Genomic DNA, 22,407 nt, shown 5'->3' with positions numbered 1-22,407 from the left:
ACTGCTTCTTGACACACTGCTCGCTTAACCCGGAAGCCAGCCGCACCAATGTGTTGGAGGAAACACCGTACATCTGGCGACCAGAGTCAGTTTGCAGGCGCCTAGCCTGCCACAAGGAGTCGCTGGAGCCCAATGGTACAGGGAAATCCCAGCCGGCCAAACTCCCCCCCAACCCAGACGACGCTGGGCCAATTGTGCGCCACCTCATTGGTCTCCTGGTCACGGACGGCTGTGACACAGCCTGGGTCTGTAGTGACACCTCAAGCACTGCGATGCAGTGCCTTAGACCGCTGTGCCACTCCGTAGGCCCCATCTTTAATGCTTAAACTTTATAGATTGAATAGAGCCCTTAGCGTCCTGTCCAGGGGGTGTACTTGTACATCAAGCTTCATTGTGGCTTGGATAAGGCCTACTGAATAGTGATACAAATGCATTTTCTTTCATTCATTTAATGTTAAGAGTGTAGTGCTTTGCTCTCTTGTAATATCTGTTGATATAGCCTTCATTTACTGAATCAATGTCCTTGTCGTTTAGTGATATTTATTAGTGACTCCATGTCTTTATTTAGTAGGTAAAGGCCTTAGCCAGACCAATAAAGAAGTGTCAATACTGTTAAAATTACACGACACAAATAAATTGTGGATTACTGGAACTCCTATTAGACATAATTCAAGGGCGTTCTTCAGTGTGACAGCAGTTTCACATTTGTTCAAGGCCTTTTCATAACTAACACATTAAGACTGTTCAGCTCCCTTGGCATTGGCAGAAATCAAAGAAAACAGACTTTTCTATTTACTGAAAACACCTCCATTTGTATTTATTTCATCATGAGTTACACAAGACACAACATACAAAATGTGTCCTACAAATTAAAAGAGTGAACAGATATAACTGCAAAAACAAAACCTGTATCTTTTTTTCTTTTATAAAACCGTCTCTCCAACTTGGCTAGGGTTTCTGACATGGGGTACTGGGCTATAGTTAGCCTTCAGTTGTGTCTTGTGAAAAGGGTATTTATAAATCTGTCTGTGTGGTTGTTGAATGATGGCTGTGCGCTGAGCTGAGCATCATGTAAGATTCCCATATAAAATCAATGCCCCAGGTTCCACAAAGTAAGAGAGTATTATTTATGTGCAAGGACATACTCTACATAGCTGTGTCTCTCTTATGTCCACTGATCATTTCATTGTTCTTTTTTGCCACGTGGGTGCTTGTCATCGATCAACAACAGTGTTTCTTAATACAAGTCCTCAAGGAAAAGTATTAGAGGACTGGTTTGACTTTAGATTGACTTTAGTACTCTATACCAAGACCACATCAAAAAGTAAACTCCATTTAATACAAAACTGGCATTCTGCAGTGAAAGAGTCCATTGCTTGCATTATTGTGGTCTGTTTGTGGTGTTGCATAATTCTCAGAGTCCGGCAATGTGTATGAGTCCCAGTGTTAACTTGGAGATGGGAGTCGCTCCAACTAGAAGTTCCCCCTGATCTAGGATCAGCTTACCATTCCCCAACCGAATCCTAACCTTACTGGCCTCAACCTAAAAGACTTTAGATCAGTGTCTAGGGGCAACTTCACCCTACTCTGTCAGGGGTCACTGGGGCTTCAGGCAGTTGTGTGCCGTGCACTCGGTCTGCTCCTCCATCTCAGGACAGGGGGCTCCAGCGTTAGCTGGCCACAGGAGGATGTAGCGGGTACGGTGGCGGACCCCTCCACTGGAGCAGGGCCCCAGACACAGACCCCAAGACGACCACAGAGACACCTCACAATCCAAAGGTGTCTCTGAGAGGAGGATAGAGAGAGAGAGAGTGAGAGAATGTAGTGAATTAATAGCACAGAAACACACAGAAATTTGATTAACACAGAGAGAGAGAAAGAGAGAGATTTGAAAGAGGCATGCACACGACCGTGTCCATGTCAACCTACCTGAGAAGCGTTGAGGGTGGATTGGGTGAGGCAGAATGTGATTGGACATGGGAGTTTGACGGGAGGATGAACGTCTCTGTCTGGTTAGCCGTATGGAGGCTATGGGCGGGAGCTCTGTGAGACGGGGGTAGTAGAAGGAGTTGGCTGGGTGCTTGGGCATCTGGGAAGTAATCTGGAGGGGGACAACAGCACATAGAAAACTGTCAACAACAAACCCTAAAACACAAAATAAAATCCCAGATTATGACCGGTACTCATTAATAATTCAAAGCTGTGTGCTTGAACTGTGACATTATGTTAGAGGTAAAACTAAATTAGGCCTATACTTTCAAGTATTTCATATTAGGGTAATGTTAGCAGCATACCTACATAAAAGGGGGTGGGCCGCTTCCCCTATACAGGCTACGTTTGGTTTATTTAAAGCCTAGTCATTACAGAGGAAGGGGTAACCTCCATGGCCCTCTTTCCCCCTCAGGTGAAAGTGAAAAGAGGGGAGAAGTCTCACCCGTGTGATGTTTTCCTGGGGGACGGTGGGGTAGTTGGGAGAGGAGAAAGTGAAGCCGCTGTCTGTTCCTGCATCAAAGGGTTGGAGGTCAAGGGTCACTTCCTGTTTCCACTTGCCGCCTTCACAGAGGTTGAGACTGTCCACCCCCACGAACCAATCAGGGCTGGGGATCACTTTCACCATCAGAGAGAGCTGTGTCCATAGAGGGAGGGAAGGAGTGGGAGAGTGGGAATGAGAGAGTTTAGTTCCAGTACACAATTCAGATCCTGTTTGTGTAATATTGGCTGTGCTAATAAGACAGGGTTATAGCTGATGCAAACACACACATGGGTGTGTAAATAGTGGTGTGTGTGCGCGTATGTGTGTGCCTGTGTGTGTGCCTGTGTGTGTGTGCCTGTGTGTGTGTGCCTGTGTGCCTGTGTGTGTGTATCATGTCTACCAGTGGGCTCCGTGGTTGCAGCAGCAGTTCTGTGGAGCTGTGCCCGATGCCAGTGGCGATGCCTGCTGTTCTGTACATGGCACCGACCGCTCGTCTCTTCCTGGCATCCTTCGCCCCCTTCACCAGATCTACCGTCACCCCTACCTCAGCAAAGTTCTGCACCCCTATACTAGCCAGCGCCCCCTCCTGAAACAGCCGGTGCTGCTTATTATGGGTGATAGCTGTTGGGAGAGGACAGGGAGACAGGTTATTTTTTAATCCTCTGAAAATGCATCTCTCCTTCCTTAATGTCATCATTCTCTCATCTAGCGTCAGTTCATCTCACTGCATTCAAGACCTTTACTCGCGACAGGTAGCCTAGTGGTTAGAGCGTTGGGTCAGTAACCGAAAGGTTGCTGGATCGAATCCCCGAGCTGACAAGGTAAAAATCTGTTGTTCTGCCCCTGAACAAGGTAGTTAACCCACTGTTCCCAGGTAGGCGTCATTGTAAATAAGAATATGTTCCTGACTAGTTAAAAATAGGTTAAATAAAAAAATGTACTCATCCCAAGACCTTTACTCATCCCAAGACCTTTACTAACACCAAGACCTTTACTAACACCAAGACCTTTACTAATACTAAGACCTTTACTAACACCAAGACCTCATACTAAGACCTTCACACCCCCTTTTCTGATATCTCACAGTACCACTGTTTTCTTTACTTTGGGACAGATGGTTGCCTTTGTTCTCTCTTTGCCCTTAAGAACTGATGTTCTTTGTCCCGTCACTCTCCATTATAAGCCTCATGTGACCTGGCCCAGGATCAGTTGTTATATGGCTTGCAGAGGGTCAGCGACCACAGTCTCAGTCTGTCTCATAACATCTCTGCCTTACCTCACCACACGCACACACGTACACACACACTCCAGACGCACCCAAAAAACACACATGATCCTGTTTCTCCTCTACCGCCGTCACATACACACTTCATTTCATTTCCATACTAACAGGTTTCCTACAAACTTCAAGTCCCTGAATCCCAATAATAACATGTCACGTTTCAAATTATTCCTGCAAAAAATGATCCCCCTCCTCAACTCCCAGACCCCTAATGGGTCATGGTTTTCTTCTCCAGCTGTAACAAACTCCATTCATTGGCCCCTCTGACTAATGACTCTCTTGTATAACTTTCTTCCCTGACCCCCTGGTCCCCTCCAGTCTAAAGTCATCAGAGACGTGTCCATGTCCCCAGGGCCTACAGCATGTGCAAGGTTACTGTCTCTATATGCAGAAACAGGCCGTCACCCTCTGGCAGGCTGAAAGGGTATGGCTGGGAGTTCTGGAAGCCAGACAAACCAACGGCGGCCACAGACAGTGATGCAGAGATCAAGTCTGGCGCACACACATCTCTGGCACACGCATCTGCCATCCATCCACGCTGGTAAGGCAGGGCAGCAGAGCCAAGTAGATCCTGATCCCCCTTCCCCCCTCCCTGAGTGAGGTAAGATATCTGACCCCACCACACCCTAAAAAACATCTCAGCACTCATATGCCTCCAGGACACCAGCAGCCCCCAGATGGAGAGAAGGAGAGAGAAGGAGAGAGGGAGAGTAGGAGAGAGAGACAGAAGGACAGAGAGACAGAAGGACAGAGAGACAGAAGGACAGAGAGTAGGGGGAATAGACAGAAGGAGAAAGGAGAGATAGAAGGAGAGAGAGAGTAGGAGGGAGAGCGAAAGGTACCCACCCTGCATCATCTGGTAATGTTTAGCTTGACTGCCTCACCACTCTCTACCTCCCCTTCACTGCTTTCCTCATTAGTGTCTCTCTGTCTCTCCCCATGTGTGTGTGTGTGTAGTGGGCTGGGGGTTGGCTGGAGCAGGGGGACCGCAGGGCCAGGCTATGGGGGGAAAGAGAGGCCCGAGGCGGGTTAATTGGCCAGCTGTGAGCCCTCAAACCTCCAACACTTGATCAGGTGAGGAAAGGAGCAGGCCGAGCCAGTATCCCTGATCGGCCTGCTATCCCGGACCGGCCTGCTATCCCGGACCGGCCTGCTATCCCTGATCTGCTCTCTCTCAAAATAGCCCCCCTCGGTCCCCCTTTTTAATTGGGAGCCCTGAAGTGAAAGGACTTGAGAGATGAGTGAAGGTATGAGTGTCCTTTCCATTCACCAACCAGTTGTCATGAGGGGAAAAGGGCAAAGAGATGAGGCCATTATAGATAATTGAGACAATACCAATATGGTTTGGAATACTGTAAGGAGCTTATGCTGTATACAGTGGAGAGAACTGTATTTGAGTATTTGATACTCAAATACAGTGTATTTGATACACTGCCGATTTTGCAGGTTTTCCTACTTACAAAGCATGTAGAGGTCTGTAATTTTTATTATAGGTACACTTCAACTGTGAGAGACGGAATCTAAAACAAAAATCCAGAAAATCACTTTGTATGATTTTTAAGTAATTAATTAGCATTTTATTGCATGACATAAGTATTTGATCACCTACCAACCAGTAAAAATTCCGGCTCTCACAGACCTGTTAGTTTTTCTTTAAGAAGCCCTCCTGTTCTCCACTCATTACCTGTATTAACTGCACCTGTTTGAACTCGTTACCTGTATAAAAGACACCTGTCCACACACTCAATCAAACAGACTCCAACCTCTCCACAATGGCCAAGACTAGAGAGCTGTGTAAGGACATCAGGGATAAAATTGTAGACCTGCACAAGGCTGGGATGGGCTACAGGACAAGAAGTTCAAGATGACGGTCAATCACCCTCGGTCTGGGGCTCCATGCAAGATCTCACCTCGTGGGGCATCAGTGATCATGAGGAAGGTGAGGGATCAGCCCAGAACTACACGGCAGGACCTGGTCAATGACCTGAAGAGAGCTGGGACCACAGTCTCAAAGAAAACCTGCAGCGCACGCAAGGTCCCCCTGCTCAAGCCAGCGCATGTCCAGGCCCGTCTGAAGTTTGCCAATGACCATCTGGATGATCCAGAGGAGGAATGGGAGAAGGTCATGTGGTCTGATGAGACAAAAATAGAGCTTTTTGGTCTAAACTCCACTCGCCGTGTTTGGAGGAAGAAGAAGGATGAGTACAACCCCAAGAACACCATCCCAACCGTGAAGCATGGAGGTGGAAACATCATTCTTTGGGAATGCTTTTCTGCAAAGGGGACAGGACAACTGCACCGTATTGAGGGGAGGATGGATGGGGCCATGTATCGCGAGATCTTGGCCAACAACCTCCTTCCCTCAGTAAGAGCATTGAAGATGGGTCGTGGCTGGGTCTTCCAGCATGACAACGACCCGAAACACACAGCCAGGGCAACTAAGGAGTGGCTCCGTAAGAAGCATCTCAAGGTCCTGGAGTGGCCTAGCCAGTCTCCAGACCTGAACCCAATAGAAAATCTTTGGAGGGAGCTGAAAGTCCGTATTGCCCAGCGACAGCCCCGAAACCTGAAGGATCTGGAGAAGGTCTGTATGGAGGAGTGGGCCAAAATCCCTGCTGCAGTGTGTGCAAACCTGGTCAAGAACTACAGGAAACGTATGTTCTCTGTAATTGCAAACAAAGGTTTCTGTACCAAATATTAAGTTCTGCTTTTCTGATGTATCAAATACTTATGTCATGCAATAAAATGCAAATGAATTACTTAAAAATCATACAATGTGATTTTCTGGATCTTTGTTTTAGATTCTGTCTCTCACAGTTGAAGTGTACCTATGATAAAAATTACAGACCTCTACATGCTTTGTAAGCAGGAAAACCTGCAAAATCGGCAGTGTATCCAATACTTGTTCTCCCCACTGTATGTGTTCACATCCACTTCTTTCTGATCATCAAGGGGGTATCATGCAGTGTCTGGTAGTGGCTAGGGCCTGATTTTGGACTGAGTTGGTGGCTCATCTTACCCATGAGTTTGGACCACTGTGCGGGGGGACGGAACAGTGGGTACTGTTTAGGGAACGTCTGGGGGCTCCAGTGACCCGTGAAGACCAGAATGTAGGAGGCAGGACCTTTGGCTGTACACTCTGTCCCATTGGTCGGTCCGGCGAAGGACAGGGTCAGCTTCAGGAGCACCACCAGCAGCTGCTGCAGCCAACCAAAGGACAGGAGCTCCGATGACATCATCTAACGTGGACACAGAGAGAAGAAAAGTGTCAATCAAAAGTGTCCTCAACAGGAAAAGGGTTAGGGTTTAAGCCATGACATAATTTCCTGGAATTTTCTAAGCTCTTTAAAGGCAGTCAAGTTAGTGTATGTAAACTTCTGACCCACTGGAATTGTGATACAGTGAATGATAAGTGAAATAATCTGTCTGTAAACAACTGTTTGTGTCATGCACTAAGTAGATGTCCTAACGGACTATAGTTGGTTAACAAGAAATTTGTGGAGTGTTTGAAAAACAAGTTTTAATGACTCCAACCTCAGTGTAAGTAAACTTCGACTTCAACTGTACTGCGCGTGCGTGCGTGCGAGAGAGAGAGAGAGAGGAGAGAGAATGTGAATGTGTGTGTGCCCCAGTTCTCTGTACTTGTACGGCTTTAGCGCACAGGGCTACTCTCAACAGCACCACATTTGTTATATTTGCACCAAATTTAAAAGTCAGTGAAGAACAAATTGTTATTTACAATGATTACCTATCCCGGCCAAACCCTAAACCGGACTACGCTGGGCCAAAATGTGCGGCGCCCTATAGAACTCCTAATCACAGCCTGTTGTGATTCAGCCTGGATTCGAACCAGGCTCTGTAGTGATGCCTCTAGCACTGAGATGCAGTGCCTTATACCGCTGCACCATTCCGGAGCCCTCACATCTGCTACCCTTTGCAAGCAATGGCATGCATAGTGCAAGGAAGTGCAAACAACCTTGCGTGCTCTGCAGAACGAATGGTAGACAAATAAATTCAGACAAAAATAACATGCACTATGTCTACAACTCAACTAAAGCTATCTATGGCTCTAAAAGTCGCTCCAACACCCCCATGAAAACAGCTGATTGTCTAACTCTTTGAAGGACCAAAACCAGATCATTGGAGGTGGGCTGACCACCAAAACCAGATCCTGATGAGGTGGGCTGACCACCAAAACCAGATCCTGATGAGGTGGGCTGACCACCAAAACCAGATCCTGATGAGGTGGGCTGACCACCAAAACCAGATCCTGATGAGGTGGGCTGACCACCAAAACCAGATCCTGATGAGGTGGGCTGACCACCAAAACCAGATCCTGATGAGGTGGGATGACCACTATGAAGCACTACTCAATCAGCGCTCTCCTACAGACCACTCCATCCTGGAAGAACTGCCTGTCCGTCCCTCCATTCAAGACCTCAACCATTCAAATAAAATAAAATTACATTTTATTAGTCACATGTGCCGAATACAACAGGTGTAGACTTTAGAGTGAAATGCTTACTTACGAGCCCCTAACCGGCAGTGCAGTTTAAAAAAAATACGGATAAGAATAAGAGATAAAAGTAACAAGTAATTAAAGCAGTAAAAAAGTAACATTTATACAGGTTCAATGTGCGGGGGAACCGGTTAGTTGAGGTAGTATGTACATGTAGGTAGAGTTAATTAAAGTGACTATGCATAGATGACAAAAGAGAGTGGCAGTGGTGTGGAGAGGGAGGGGGGGGGGGGGGGGGGGGGCAATGTGAATAGTCTGGGTAACCATTTGACTAGATGTTCAGGAGTTTTATGGCTTGGGGGTAGAAGCTGTTAAGAAGCCTTTTGGGCCTCAACTTGGCGCTCCGGTACCGCTTGCCGTGTGGGAGCAGGGAGAACGGTCTATGACTAGGGTGGCTGGAGTCTTTGACAATTTTTAAGGCCTTCCTCTGACACCACCTGGTATAGAGGTCCTGGATGGCAGGAAGATTGGCCCCAGTGATGTACTGGGCCGTTCACACTACCCTCTGTAGTGCCTTGCGGTCGGAGGCCGAGCAGTTGCCATACCAGGCAGTGATACAACCAGTCAGGATGGTCTCGATGGTGCAGCTGTAGAACCTTTTGAGAATCTGAGAACCCATGACAAATCTTTTCAGTCTCCTGAGGGGGAATACGTTTTGTCGTGCTCGCTTCATGACTGTCATGTTGTGCTTGGACCATGTTAGTTTGTTGGTGATGTGGACACCAAGGAACTTGAAGCTCTCAACCTGCTCCACTGCAGCCCCATGGATGAGAATGGGGGCGTGCTCGGTCCTCCTTTTCCTGTAGTCCACAATCTCCTTTGTCTTGATCATGTTGAGGGAGAGGTTGTTGTCCTGGCACCACCCGGCCAGGTCTCTGACCTCCTCCCTATAGGCTGTCTCATCGTTGTTGGTGATAAGGCCTACCACTGTTGTGTCATCTGCAAATGTAATGATGGTGTTGGAGTCGTGCCTGGCCGTGCAGTCATGAGTGAACAGGGAGTACAGGAGGGGGCTGAGCACGCACCCCTGAGGGGCCCCTGTGTTGAGGATCAGCCTGGTGGATGTGTTGTTACCTACCCTTACCACCTGGGGGCGGCCCGTCAGGAAGTCTAGGATCCAGTTGCAGAGGGAGGTGTTTAGTCCCAGGGTCCTTAGCTTATTGATGAGCTTTGAGGGCACTATGGTGTTGAACGCTGAGCTGTAGTCAATGAATAGCATTCTCACATAGGTGTTCCTTTTGTCCAGGTGGGAAAGGGCAGTGTGGAGTGCAATAGAGACTGCATCATCTGTGGATCTGTTGGAGCGGTATGCAAGTTGGAGTGGGTCTAGGGTTTCTGGTATAATGGTGTAGATGTGAGCCATGACCAGCCTTTCAAAGCACTTCATGGCTACAGATGTGAGTGCTACGGGTCGGTAGTCATTTAGGCAAGTTACCTTAGTGTTCTTGGGCACAGGCACGATGCTGGTCTGCTTGAAACATGTTGTATTACAGACTCGGACAGGGAGAGGTTGAAAATGTCAGTGAAGACACTTGCTAGTTGGTCAGCGCATGCTCGCAGTACACTTCCTGGTAATTCGTCTGGCCCTGCGGCCTAGTGAATGTTGACCTGTCTAAAGGTCTTACTCACATCGGCTGCGGAGAGCGTGATCACACTGTCTTCCGGGACAGCTGGTGCTCTCATGCCTGTTTGTGTTATTTGCCTCGAAGCGAGCATAGAAGTAGTTTAGCTCGTCCTGTTGGTTCGTGTCACTGGGCAGCTCTCGGCTGTGCTTCCCTTTGTAGTCTGTGATGGTTTGCAGGCCCTGCCACATCCGACGAGCGTCAGAGCAGTACCCCTCGATCTTAGTCCTGTATTGATGCTTTGCCTGTTTGATGGTTCGTCGGAGGGCGTAGCGGGATTTCTTATAAGCTTCCGGGTAGAGTCTCGCTCCTTGAAAGCGGCAGCTCTAGCCTTTTGCTCAGTGCGGATGCTGCCTGTAATCCATGGCTTCTGGTTGGGGTATGTACGTACGGGCACTGTGGAGACGACGTCATCGATACACTTATTGATGAAGCCAGAGACCGATGTGGTGTACTCCTCAATGCCATTGGAGGAATCCCAGAATATATTCCAGTCTGTGCTAGCAAAACAGTCCTGTAGCTTAGCATCTGCTTCATCTGACCACCTTTTTATTGATCTAGTCACTGGTGCTTCCTACTTGAATTTTTGCTTGTAAGCAGGACTCAGGAGGATGGAATTATGGTCAGATTTGCCAAATGGGGGGGCGAGAGAGAGCTTTGTATGCATCTCTGTGTGTGGAGTATAGGTGGTCCAGAGTTATTTTCCCTCTGGTTGCACATTTAACATGCTGATAGAAATTTGGTAAAACCGATTTAAGTTTCCCTTGCTACTAGGAGCACCGCCTCTGGGTGAGCGTTTTCTTGTTTGCTTATGGCGGAATACAGCTCATTCAATGCTATCTTAGTGCCAGCCTCTGACTGTGGTGGTATGTAAACAGCTACAAAGAATATAGATGAAAACTCTCGATAGGTAATGTGGTCTGCAGCTTATCATGAGAAACTATACCTCAGGCGAGCAATTGCTCGAGACTTCCTTAGATATCATGCACCAGCTGTTGTTTACAAAAATACATAGACCGCCGCCCCTTGTCTTACCAGACGCCGCTGTTCTATCCTGCCGGTACATCGTATAACCAGTCAGCTGTATGTTGATATTGTCGTCGTTCAGCCACGACTCGTGAAGCATAAGATGTTACAGTTTTTAATGTCCCGTGGTAGTTTAATCTTCCCAATATCTCGTCCATTTTATTGTCCAAAGATTGCATGTTTGCTAGCAGAATTGAGGGGAGTGGGGGTTTATTCGTTCGCCTCTGACTCCTCAGAAGGCAGCCCGCCCTCCGGCCTCTCTTTCTCCGCCTCCTCTTCACGCAGATCACTGGGGTCGGGGCCTGTTCCCAAGGGAGCCGTATATCCTCCGCCTCTGGCTTGCCAGAATCGTGAAAAAAGAAAAAGGATTCTGGTCGTCCGTGGTGAGTAATAGCAGTCCTGATGTCTAGAAGTTATTTTCGGTCATAAGAGACGGTAGCGGCAACATTATGTACAAAAATAGTAAAAAAATAAGTTACAAACAACCTGATAAAAGAACAAAAAACACAATCGGTTGGAGGCACGTAAAACCTTTCAAGCGGTTATTAGCTATCCATTCCTTCAAGAACAACAAGACTCCTGGTGCTGACAGCATCCCGGCAGAGCTATTAAGAATGGAGGTTACTCCTGCACCAGAACGCTCCACCAGTACATCACTGAAGATTGGGACCGGGAGATTGTCCTCTAACAGTGGCGGGATGCAAACATTGTCACCATCTATAACAAGGGTGACAATTCCATCTACGGCAACAGCCGGGGGATATCCCTTCTGGCTGTTGCCGGCAAGGTCCTGGCCAAGCTGATGCTACACAGGCTGGTGAACAACATCACAGAAGAACTGCTGTCAGAGTCACAATGAGGCTTCAGAAAGAACAGGAGTACGGTTCACATGATATTCATGGCAGGACAACTCCAGGAGATGTGCCATGAACAACATCAGGACCTTTTCATGGCCTTTGTCAACCTCTCCAAGGCCTTCGACACTGTGAGCAGCTTACTACTTTGGGGCATTCTACTCAAATTTGGCTGTCCAGACAAATTTGACAACCTACTTTGCTAGTTCCATGATGGGATGATGGCTCGGGTGGCCATAGGTGGGCAGGAGTCAGTGCCCTTTTCGAGTAAGCATCGATGTGAGGTAGGGGTGTAATGCTGGCACCGGTACTCTTTAACATCTTCCTCCTATGTGTCACCCAGCTTCTCCACAAGGAGCTTGAGGACAGCAGCAGTGTTGCGGTGGACTTCAGGCTGGATGGAAACCTATTCAACATCAGGAGGCTCCAAGCAACCACCAAGGTTTTGACGGAGCGGGTTCTTGAGCTGCAGTATGCTGATGACTGTGCTCTTGTGGCCCACACTCCGGAAGACCATCAGCCTGTCCTTGTAGCGGCTGTGAGGGTCTATAGTGGGATGGGACTGTCTATCAACACCACCAAGACAGAGGTGGTCTGCCAATGGAGATCCAGCCCTCCACCCACCATGACTGTCTTCACCATTGAACACAAATCACTGGCAATAGTCCCGTCCTTCCAATACCTGTGCAGTATCGACCTCTAAATTCAAAATATGATCAAGCAAGCATCAACTGCCTTTGGGAAACTCAGACGCAGGGTTCTCCACCTCTCCACCAAAGTCACCGTCTATCAAGCCGTCTGCATCACCACACTTCTTTACAGCTGTGAAGCCTGAGTCACTTACAGTCGCCACAACAAGCAGCTCGAGCGATTCCACATAAGATGCTTGCAACGCATCCTGGGAATCACCTGGTGCGACTATGTGCCCCATACAGAAATACTTGCTAAGACCAACTGCAAGAGTATGGAGGCCATGGTCACCCAACACCAACTGCGCTGGCTTGGGCGTGTCATTAGAATGTTTCAGGAGCGCTTGCCACGTTAGATCCTTTATGGCCAGCTACATCTTGGATGGTGGTCTGTAAACATGCCTTTCTAATCGACCTGGCCCGGTTATCCTGGAAGGATATTGACCTCATCCCGTCAGTAGAGGATGCCTGGTTGCTCTTTAAAAATGCTTTCTTCACCATCTTAAATAAGCATGCCCCATTCAAAAAATGTAGAACTTAGAACAGACATAGCCCTTGGTTCACCCCAGACCTGACTGCGCTTGATCAGTAAAATAACACATCCTGTGGCATTCTGCATTAGCATCGAATAGCCCCCAAGATATGCAACTTTTCAGGGAAGTCAGGAACCAATATACTCAGTCAGTTAGGAAAACTAAGGCTAGCTTTTTCAAACAGAAATTTGCATCCTGTAGCACTAATTCCAAAAGGTTTTGGGACACTGTAAAGTCCATGGAGAATAAGAGCACCTCCCCCCAGCTGCCCACTGCAATGATGATAGGAAACATTGTCACCACCGATAAATCTACGATAATCAATCATTTCAATAAGCAATTTTCTACGGCTGGCCATGCTTTCCACCTGGTTACCCCTACCCCGGCCTACATCTCAGCACCCCCTGCAGCAACTTGCCCAATTCTCCTTCACCCAAATCCAGAGCTGATGTTCTGAAAGAGCTGCAAAATCTGGATACCTACAAAGCAGCTGGGCTAGACAATTTGGACCCTTTCTTTCTAAAACTATCCACCGGAATTGTTGCAACCCCTATTACTAGCCTATTCAACCTCTCGCATCGTCTGAGATCCCCAAAGATTGGAAAGTTGCAGCGGTCATCCCCCTCTTCAAAAGGGGGAGACACTCTAGACCCAAACTGTTATAGACCTATATCCATCCTCTCTGCCTTTCTAAAATCTTTGAAAGCCAAGTTAAACAGATCACCGGCCATTTCGAATCCCACCGTACCTTCTCCACGATGCAATCTGGTTTCCGAGCTGGTCATGGGTGCACCTCAGCCACGCTCAAGGTCCTAAACAATATAACCGCCATTGATAAAAGACAGTACTGTGCAGCCGTCTTCATCGACCTGGCCAAGGTTTTCGACTCTGTCAATCACCACATTTTTATCGGCAGACTCAATAGCCTTGGTTTCTCAAATGACTGCCTCGCCTGGTTCACCAACTACTTCTCTGATAGAGTTCAGTGTGTCAAATCGGAGGGCCTGTTGTCCGGACCTCTGGCAGTCTCTATGGGGATGCCACAGGGTTCAATTCTCGGGCCGACTCTTTTCTCTACTAGCTTTTAAATGCTAGTAAAACTAAATGCATGCTCTTCAACCGATTGCTGCCCGCACCCTCCCGCACCGACTAGCATCACTACTCTGGACGGTTCTTACTTAGAATATGTGGACAACTACAATTACCTAGGTGTCTGGTTAGACTGTAAACTCTCCTTCCAGACTCACATTAAGCATCTCCAATCCAAAATTAAATCTAGAATTCCAATTTCGCAACCAAGCCTCCTTCACTCATGCTGCCAAACACACCCTCATAAAACTGACTATCCTACCGATCCTTGACTTCGGCGATGTCATTTACAAAATAACCTCCAACACTCTACTCAGCAAATTGGATGTAGTCTATCACAATGTCATCTGTTTTGTCACCAAAGCCCCATATACTACCCACCACTGCAACCTGTATGCTCTCGTTGGCTGGCCCTCGCTCCATATTCGTCGCCAAGCCCACTGGCTCCAGGTCATCTATAAGTCTTTGCAAGGTAAAGCCCTGCCTTATCCAAGCTCACTGGTCACCATAGCAACACCCACCCGTAGCACGCACTCCAGCAGGTATATTTCACTGGTCATCCCCAAAGCCAACACTTCCTTCGGCCGCCTTTCCTTCCAGTTCTCTGCTGTGTCATGACGTTGCCTGCGTGGGTATAGCAAACCCCATCCCCCTCTCCCTGCCTCCCCCTTTCCTCCTTCAACCCATGCTGTGATCACAGAGAGATGTCGTAAATTCCTGAGAATCTCACCACCACAAACAGTATTAAGACAGAGGGTAAACTTTCAGGACAAAGGAATTCTCTTCCACCTCACAGAACTTGAGGTACGAACATATTTCATATTCCTGCACAAGTAGGAATGATCGGTGAAGGTCCAGCTATGAACCGGTCCATTTGTCCCCATGTGGGAAACTCACGTGAGACTGTGGGACCACATTACCATACCGCTGTTTATATAATAACCTCAGATATGAGGTTAACATCTGTTTGTTGTATAAAATGAATGAGTGAGTATGATACTGTTTGTATAATTGTGTAATATGATTTTGAACTGTTTAATGAAGGAAAATACAACTCCCGGTTGTATTTGAACTAAATCCAAGGACCGCCCCTGAGCCAGTTGGGTCAGAGACCATGGGACCACCCCTCTCTGCTATCTGAATAAAAGCCAACTCTTAAGAAATTACCCCAGACCATGTTTCTCTCAATCACGAGAGGACAAAGGTTTGAGACCAGACTGCTGAATCTTTTAACCATCCCACGTGGTTAAACTCTTAGACTATCGATACCGACAGAATAAGAACAAGTCTTTGATATTAATTACTAGTCTGCAGCTAGGAATTCGGTATCATTGAACGCGAAGAAAGACAACCGCCGAAACATACATTCTATAACGAATGACACTCTGAACAATCCACAACCGAGACAGAACTTCACTCCAACGACCAAGGCGACACACACACTGAACGTAACTATATATATTGATTGCAATTGTTCCCGAATGAGTGAGCGTTCATGTGTAAGGATTAGCATGTCAATTGTTATAATTATGGACTCTGTAGTGAATTCTTAGTCGAACGCAACTTTCCCTTTGTCTAACAGCCGCCATGCCGGTTTAGCCCACTAGGGCATATTTTCTCCCATCATTTCATGTAACTATTTTAAGTTTGTTTGTTTATGCATTTCTGTGAATTAATTAGTTAGTAATAAATAAATGATTTAAGACAATTGATGTATGGATGACTCATAGTGAAGACTGGGTTCGTGCAGATCAGCGATTTACGACGTTTGGAATGAGACTGACGTAAGGTAGAGTAAATAAATCATTAATTAGAAGACCATTGATCAGATATGAAAATATCTGAAAGGTTATATTGGGAAATTATAACTTTGTAATCTAATAACTTTCCCTGGTGCCCTCGAATTCATAGTTAATTAATTACGTTATTACTCAAGTGATCGCGTAATCCCTAATTATAGGAATCTATGATAAAAACTATAAGTCTTCAATTTAACGGTACCAAAGACACGACAGCTGCCAATGACTGGAACGAATTGCAAAAATCACTGAAGCTAGAGTCTTATATCTCCCTCTCTAACTTTAAGGATCAGCTGTCAGAGCAGCTTACCGATCACTGTACCTGTACTCAGCCAATCTGTAAATAGCACACCCAACTACCTCATCCCCATATTGTTATCTCTCCTCTTGCTCTTTTGCACCCCAGTATCTCTACTTGCCCATCATCATCTGCACATCTATCACTCCAGTGTTAATGCTAAATTGTCATTTTTTTCGCCTCTATGGCCTATTTATTGCCTTACCTCCCGACTCTTTTACATTTGCACACACTGTACATACGTTTTATGTGTAACTGTGTTGTTGTTTTTGTCGCACTGCTTTGCTTTATCTTGGCCAGGTCGCAGTTGTAAATGAGAACTTGTTCTCAACTGGCCTACCTGGTTAAATACAGGTAAAAAATAATAATAATGTGGCTAATGTGACCAGTCCCCCCTCCCTGCAGTATTGGTACAGCAGAGCTGCAGCCGCTGAGATGATCAGATGACAGAACTGTGCGATCAAAGCAGGTTCCTCTTTGCTTCCATACTCATGGTATTTTTATGGTTGCCTGTTAAACTTTGCGGTTCATAATATACGTTTAGAGGGGAATGGGTAACATGCTGACATATACGGCTGCAAACAGTGACCTATCGCTGCAGCCTACTGGTGATACGCCATGAGAAAAAAAGTGGAGTTTTGGAGCAGCCTACATTAGAGGTCACATTATCTGGCACCAGAAATAGGCTTCAGGGACAATGTGTTGTATGATGGGTTTGTGTGTGTGTTGGCTCATTTTAACTGTTTGCATTCTGTGCCTGCCAGCTGTTTAGGGGGCTCAGATATGTTAACCTATAGAAACATCACATACCATGCAGATATGTTAACCTATAGAAACATCACATACCATGCAGATATGTTAACCTATAGAAACATCACATACCATGCAGATATGTTAACCTATAGAAACATCACATACCATGCAACAACCTTTCAATATCCTTCTCGAGTCTTGACAGTGGCAATGGAAAGTTGTTTAGTGCAAATCTCTCAACAATCAGTTTGCCATTGTATGGGACTTACTGACGTTAGAAATACAAGGGCTGGGAGTGCAGTCAGGATACAGGATGAAATACAAGGGTTGGGAGTGCAGTCAGGATGCAGGATGAAATACACCAGTAACTGACTCACCAAGATTAACACGCCACAGACCACTAACACGCCACAGACCACTGACACGCCACAGACCTGTGGCACACCACAGACCAGAGACACGCCACAGACCACTAACATACCTGTGGCACACCAGACACACCAGACAGACAGACCACAAACCACTGACACGCCACAGACCAATGACAGACCAGACACACCACAGACCACTGACAGACCAGAGACACACCCCAGACCACTGACATACCAGACACCACAGACCAATGACACACCACAGACCTGTGGCACACCACTGACACACCACAGACAGACCACAAACCACTGACACACCACAGACCAGAGACACACCACAGACCACTGACACAGACTAACTGCACAGGTACATTCATTCTCATCAACACAGAAACAGCACCAACACATTCATTATCATCAGCACAGAAACCATTCATTCTCATCAACACAGAAACAGCACCGACACCATTCATTCTCATCAGCACAGAAACAGCACAGCACCGACACCATTCATTCTCATCAGCACAGAAACAGCACCGACACCATTCATTCTCATCAGCACAGAAACAGCACAGCACCGACACCATTCATTCTCATCAGCACAGAAACAGCACCGACACCATTCATTCTCATCAACACAGAAACAGCACAGCACCGACACCATTCATTCTCATCAGCACAGAAACAGCACAGCACCGACACCATTCATTCTCATCAGCACAGAAACAGCACCGACACCATTCATTCTCATCAACACAGAAACAGCACAGCACCGACACCATTCATTCTCATCAGCACAGAAACAGCACAGCACCGACACCATTCATTCTCATCAGCACAGAAACAGCACAGACACCATTCATTCTCATCAGCACAGAAACAGCACAGACACCATTCATTCTCATCAGCACAGAAACAGCACAGCACTGACACCATTCATTCTGATCAACACAGAAACAGCACAGCACTGACACCATTCATTCTCATCAGCACAGAAACAGCACAGCACTGACACCATTCATTCTGATCAACACAGAAACAGCACAGCACTGACACCATTCATTCTCATCAACACAGAAACAGCACAGCACCGACACCATTCATTCTCATCAGCACAGAAACAGCACCAACACATTCATTCTCATCAGCACAGAAACAGCACCAACACCATTCATTCTCATCAGCACAGAAACAGCACCAACACATTCATTATCATCAGCACAGAAACAGCACCAACACATTCATTATCATCAGCACAGAAACAGCACCAACACCATTCATTATCATCAGCACAGAAACAGCACCAACACATTCATTATCATCAGCACAGAAACAGCACCAACACCATTCATTATCATCAGCACAGAAACAGCACCAACACATTCATTATCATCAGCACAGAAACAGCACCAACACCATTCATTATCATCAGCACAGAAACAGCACCAACACATTCATTATCATCAGCACAGAAACAGCACCAACACCATTCATTATCATCAGCACAGAAACAGCACCAACACATTCATTATCATCAGCACAGAAACAGCACCAACACATTCATTATCATCAGCACAGAAACAGCACCAACACATTCATTATCATCAGCACAGAAACAGCACCAACACCATTCATTATCATCAGCACAGAAACAGCACCAACACATTCATTATCATCAGCACAGAAACAGCACCAACACATTCATTATCATCAGCACAGAAACAGCACCAACACATTCATTATCATCAGCACAGAAACAGCACCAACACATTCATTATCATCAGCACAGAAACAGCACCAACACATTCATTATCATCAGCACAGAAACAGCACCAACACATTCATTATCATCAGCACAGAAACAGCACCAACACATTCATTATCATCAGCACAGAAACAGCACCAACACATTCATTATCATCAGCACAGAAACAGCACCAACACATTCATTATCATCAGCACAGAAACAGCACCAACACATTCATTATCATCAGCACAGAAACAGCACCAACACATTCATTATCATCAGCACAGAAACAGCACCAACACATTCATTATCATCAGCACAGAAACAGCACCAACACATTCATTATCATCAGCACAGAAACAGCACCAACACATTCATTATCATCAGCACAGAAACAGCACCAACACATTCATTATCATCAGCACAGAAACAGCACCAACACATTCATTATCATCAGCACAGAAACAGCACCAACACATTCATTATCATCAGCCAACCCAGACACAGCCCAGACACTTTTTATTTTTATTTAACTAGGCAAGTCAGTTAAGAACAAATTCTTATGTACAATGACAGCCCAGACAGCCTCATACTCAGACACAGCCCAGACAGCATCATACTCAGCCCAGACACAGCCTCATACTCACACAGCCCAGACAGCCTCATACTCAGCCCAGACACAGCCTCATACACACAGCCCAGACTCAGCCTCATACTCAGCCTCATACCCAGACAGCCTCATACCCAGACAGCCTCATACCCAGACAGCCTCATACCCAGACAGCCTCATACCCAGACAGCCTCATACCCAGACACGTCCCAGACAGCCTGATACTCAGGCACAGCCCAGACAGCCTCATACCCAGACACGTCCCAGACAGCCTCATACCCAGACACGTCCCAGACAGCCTCATACCCAGACACGTCCCAGACAGCCTCATACCCAGACACATCCCAGACAGCCTCATTCCCAGACAGCCTCATAATCAGACATGTCCCAGACAGCCTCATACCCAGACACAGTATCATACCCAGACACAGCCCAGACAGTATCATACCCAGACACAGCCCAGACAGCCTCATACCCAGACACAGCATCATACTCAGACACACAGCTACAGTAAATACACATGAGTTTTCATCAGTGGACACACTAACAGACTTAGACACAGCAGTTTGTTTGGGTTTCTCGGGCACAAGACAACATGTGGAGTGGTGCCAAACAGAGTGCCTGTGGTCATTCGGGCTCTTACACTTTGTAGTTACACTAACCTCATGCAGTGCAGGGCTCTCTCTCACACACACACACACACACACACACACACCATGAAAGGAGGTCATATTATTATTATTATTATTACTCTCTTGCAAATGCAAGCTGAAGACAAACCCCAGTGTGGACAGTGCAGGCAGGAGTTTGGAGAAAGAGAAAAGGGAGGTGCAGATGAATGCAGGCTGGGTTTGGAGAGAGAGAGAGGAGCATATCCTGAAGCAGAGACCAGGCATTGTTCTTTTATGATAAAACTAATCAGCAGAAAGTAGGGAGGAGGTAAGAGGCAGCACTCAGACAGCCCTCTCACCATTGCCTTTTGGTAACCGGAACATACACACAACATAGCATCTTAAACACACACTGTACCACCCCACACACACAGGGACGCCCAAATACAGACTCACACACACAGGGACGCCCAAATACAGACTCGCACACAGGGACAAACAAATACAGACACACACAAATATAAAAACATTTAGAAACGTGCAGTTTTTACCAGTACGCACGCCCATACACACGCGCTCACTAATACTCATGCCGGTACTCAGTGTCTGAAGAGATGCAGACTGAATTTCTTACCTGGTCAGGACGAGTCGGTCAGTGACAGAGGATATATCAGCAGGACAGCTCCAGCCACTCTCTCTTCTTCTCTCTCTACTCCGTGTGGTTGCAGGATCAGGGAGCCTTATCACAGTCTCTCTCTCCAGATATACCTTTCTACAACCCTCCTCCATTGTATCCCCTTGTAATTCCCCTTCTCTCCTCCCTTCCTCTCCCCCAACCTCTCCTTGTATGGAAAGGCACTGCACAGCCCCCCCCTCCTCCTCTACAGTAGCTATCTCTTCCTCCCTCCCTCCCTCTCATTCTCTCCCACTCTCTGTGTTGCTGTGGAAACTCAGTAGCCCCTATCCTCATATTGCTGACGAGGTAATGAACACCACGTAACCCACAGATTAATAGATCTTACTTGGCAGTCAGTGCATTCCTATTGTACAGTGTTTCTGTTTCATGGACCATTTAAAATGTTTTAATTGTTACAGTTGGAGCGGAGAAATCCCAACAGTCTGCTTGTTTAATGACGCCAGATCAGCAGTCTGGCTCTGGAAAAGACAAGTCCATGTAACGATAAATAGAGTAGGGTCATAGTGGTCAACCCGGCTGATGACTCCACTGGACAAACTTCCTCTGGTCAGTGAAGTGAAGGAGAGAGGGTTAAAGCCTGTCTGTGTCTTGACATAACTATTCCCCCACAGCTGTCAAACACATGGACAACATATTACTGCTCCACTACTGAGCTGGCTATTGATCCATGTGTTGGGGCTCAGTATGAAGCTCAGTGTGAATGAGCCTGTGTGTGTGTGTGTGTGTGTGTGTGTGTGTGTGTGTGTGTGTGTGTGTGTCAAACTAACATACGCACACACACAAAGGCGTCTCTGGAAGTTCCAAAACATGTCATTTGTAAATATTTAAGCCTTGGGCGATCCCTCCTCTCAGCTATCCTTTTCCCTCCTCCATCCTCCAGACCTTAGATGTGGGCTAAGACTGGATTTATCCCAAAGCTAAGGACGTTCCTTCTCTCCTAAGCTGTGCTGTAATGATAAGAAGCCACCTGGGTTAATGGGCCACGATGACCTCTCAGTGAACCCTTTATAGGAACCAACTGGAAGCCCTCATTCCCCCTATCTCGCCCCATCTCACCTCTGCCCTTCTCCTCTCTTACTGAAAGTAGGTTACGGAAAACACAAACTTGCTCTGCCCGCTGATTAACGACAGAGCTGGGCGTCCACACTGGCTGACTCATACTGGCCTAAAGGTGAACGTCTCACACACACGCATAAAACTGCAACATACACGTTGGCACTGATCACACTGGCCTGTTCTGGATTTGAGTCACAGCAGGATGAGCACAGAGCGGCTTACCACTTGGCGCACATCACACACACTAAAACAACTGATATCGAACCGCGCGCACACACACACTTGCCAAGTGGCAGAAGCCAGAACTCCATTATTGAGACACACGGTTATAAAGGATAACGGGGATGGAGAAAGTAGGCCAGATACAACGTTCTAGTT

General features: G+C 46.8%; 1 protein-coding gene across 1 annotated transcript; it reads right to left on the bottom strand.

Annotated features, from left to right (window-relative positions):
* Positions 1-784: 784 nt before the first annotated feature.
* On the bottom strand, positions 785-21,025 carry LOC139581458 (spondin-2-like). The gene is made up of 6 exons (XM_071411244.1): positions 20,911-21,025; positions 6,775-6,994; positions 2,874-3,094; positions 2,435-2,626; positions 1,930-2,101; positions 785-1,785 (listed from the first exon to the last, which is right to left on the bottom strand). The coding sequence occupies exons 2-6, from the start codon at positions 6,992-6,994 to the stop codon at positions 1,598-1,600; spliced, it is 993 nt and encodes a 330-aa protein (XP_071267345.1). The 5' UTR covers positions 20,911-21,025; the 3' UTR covers positions 785-1,597.
* Positions 21,026-22,407: the final 1,382 nt, after the last annotated feature.

This window comes from Salvelinus alpinus, chromosome 7 (assembly GCF_045679555.1).
Source record: "Salvelinus alpinus chromosome 7, SLU_Salpinus.1, whole genome shotgun sequence".
In the NCBI taxonomy this organism is placed as follows: domain Eukaryota; kingdom Metazoa; phylum Chordata; class Actinopteri; order Salmoniformes; family Salmonidae; genus Salvelinus; species Salvelinus alpinus.
Note: the sequence above shows the minus strand (reverse complement) of the source record. Positions and strands in the feature narration are given on the sequence as shown.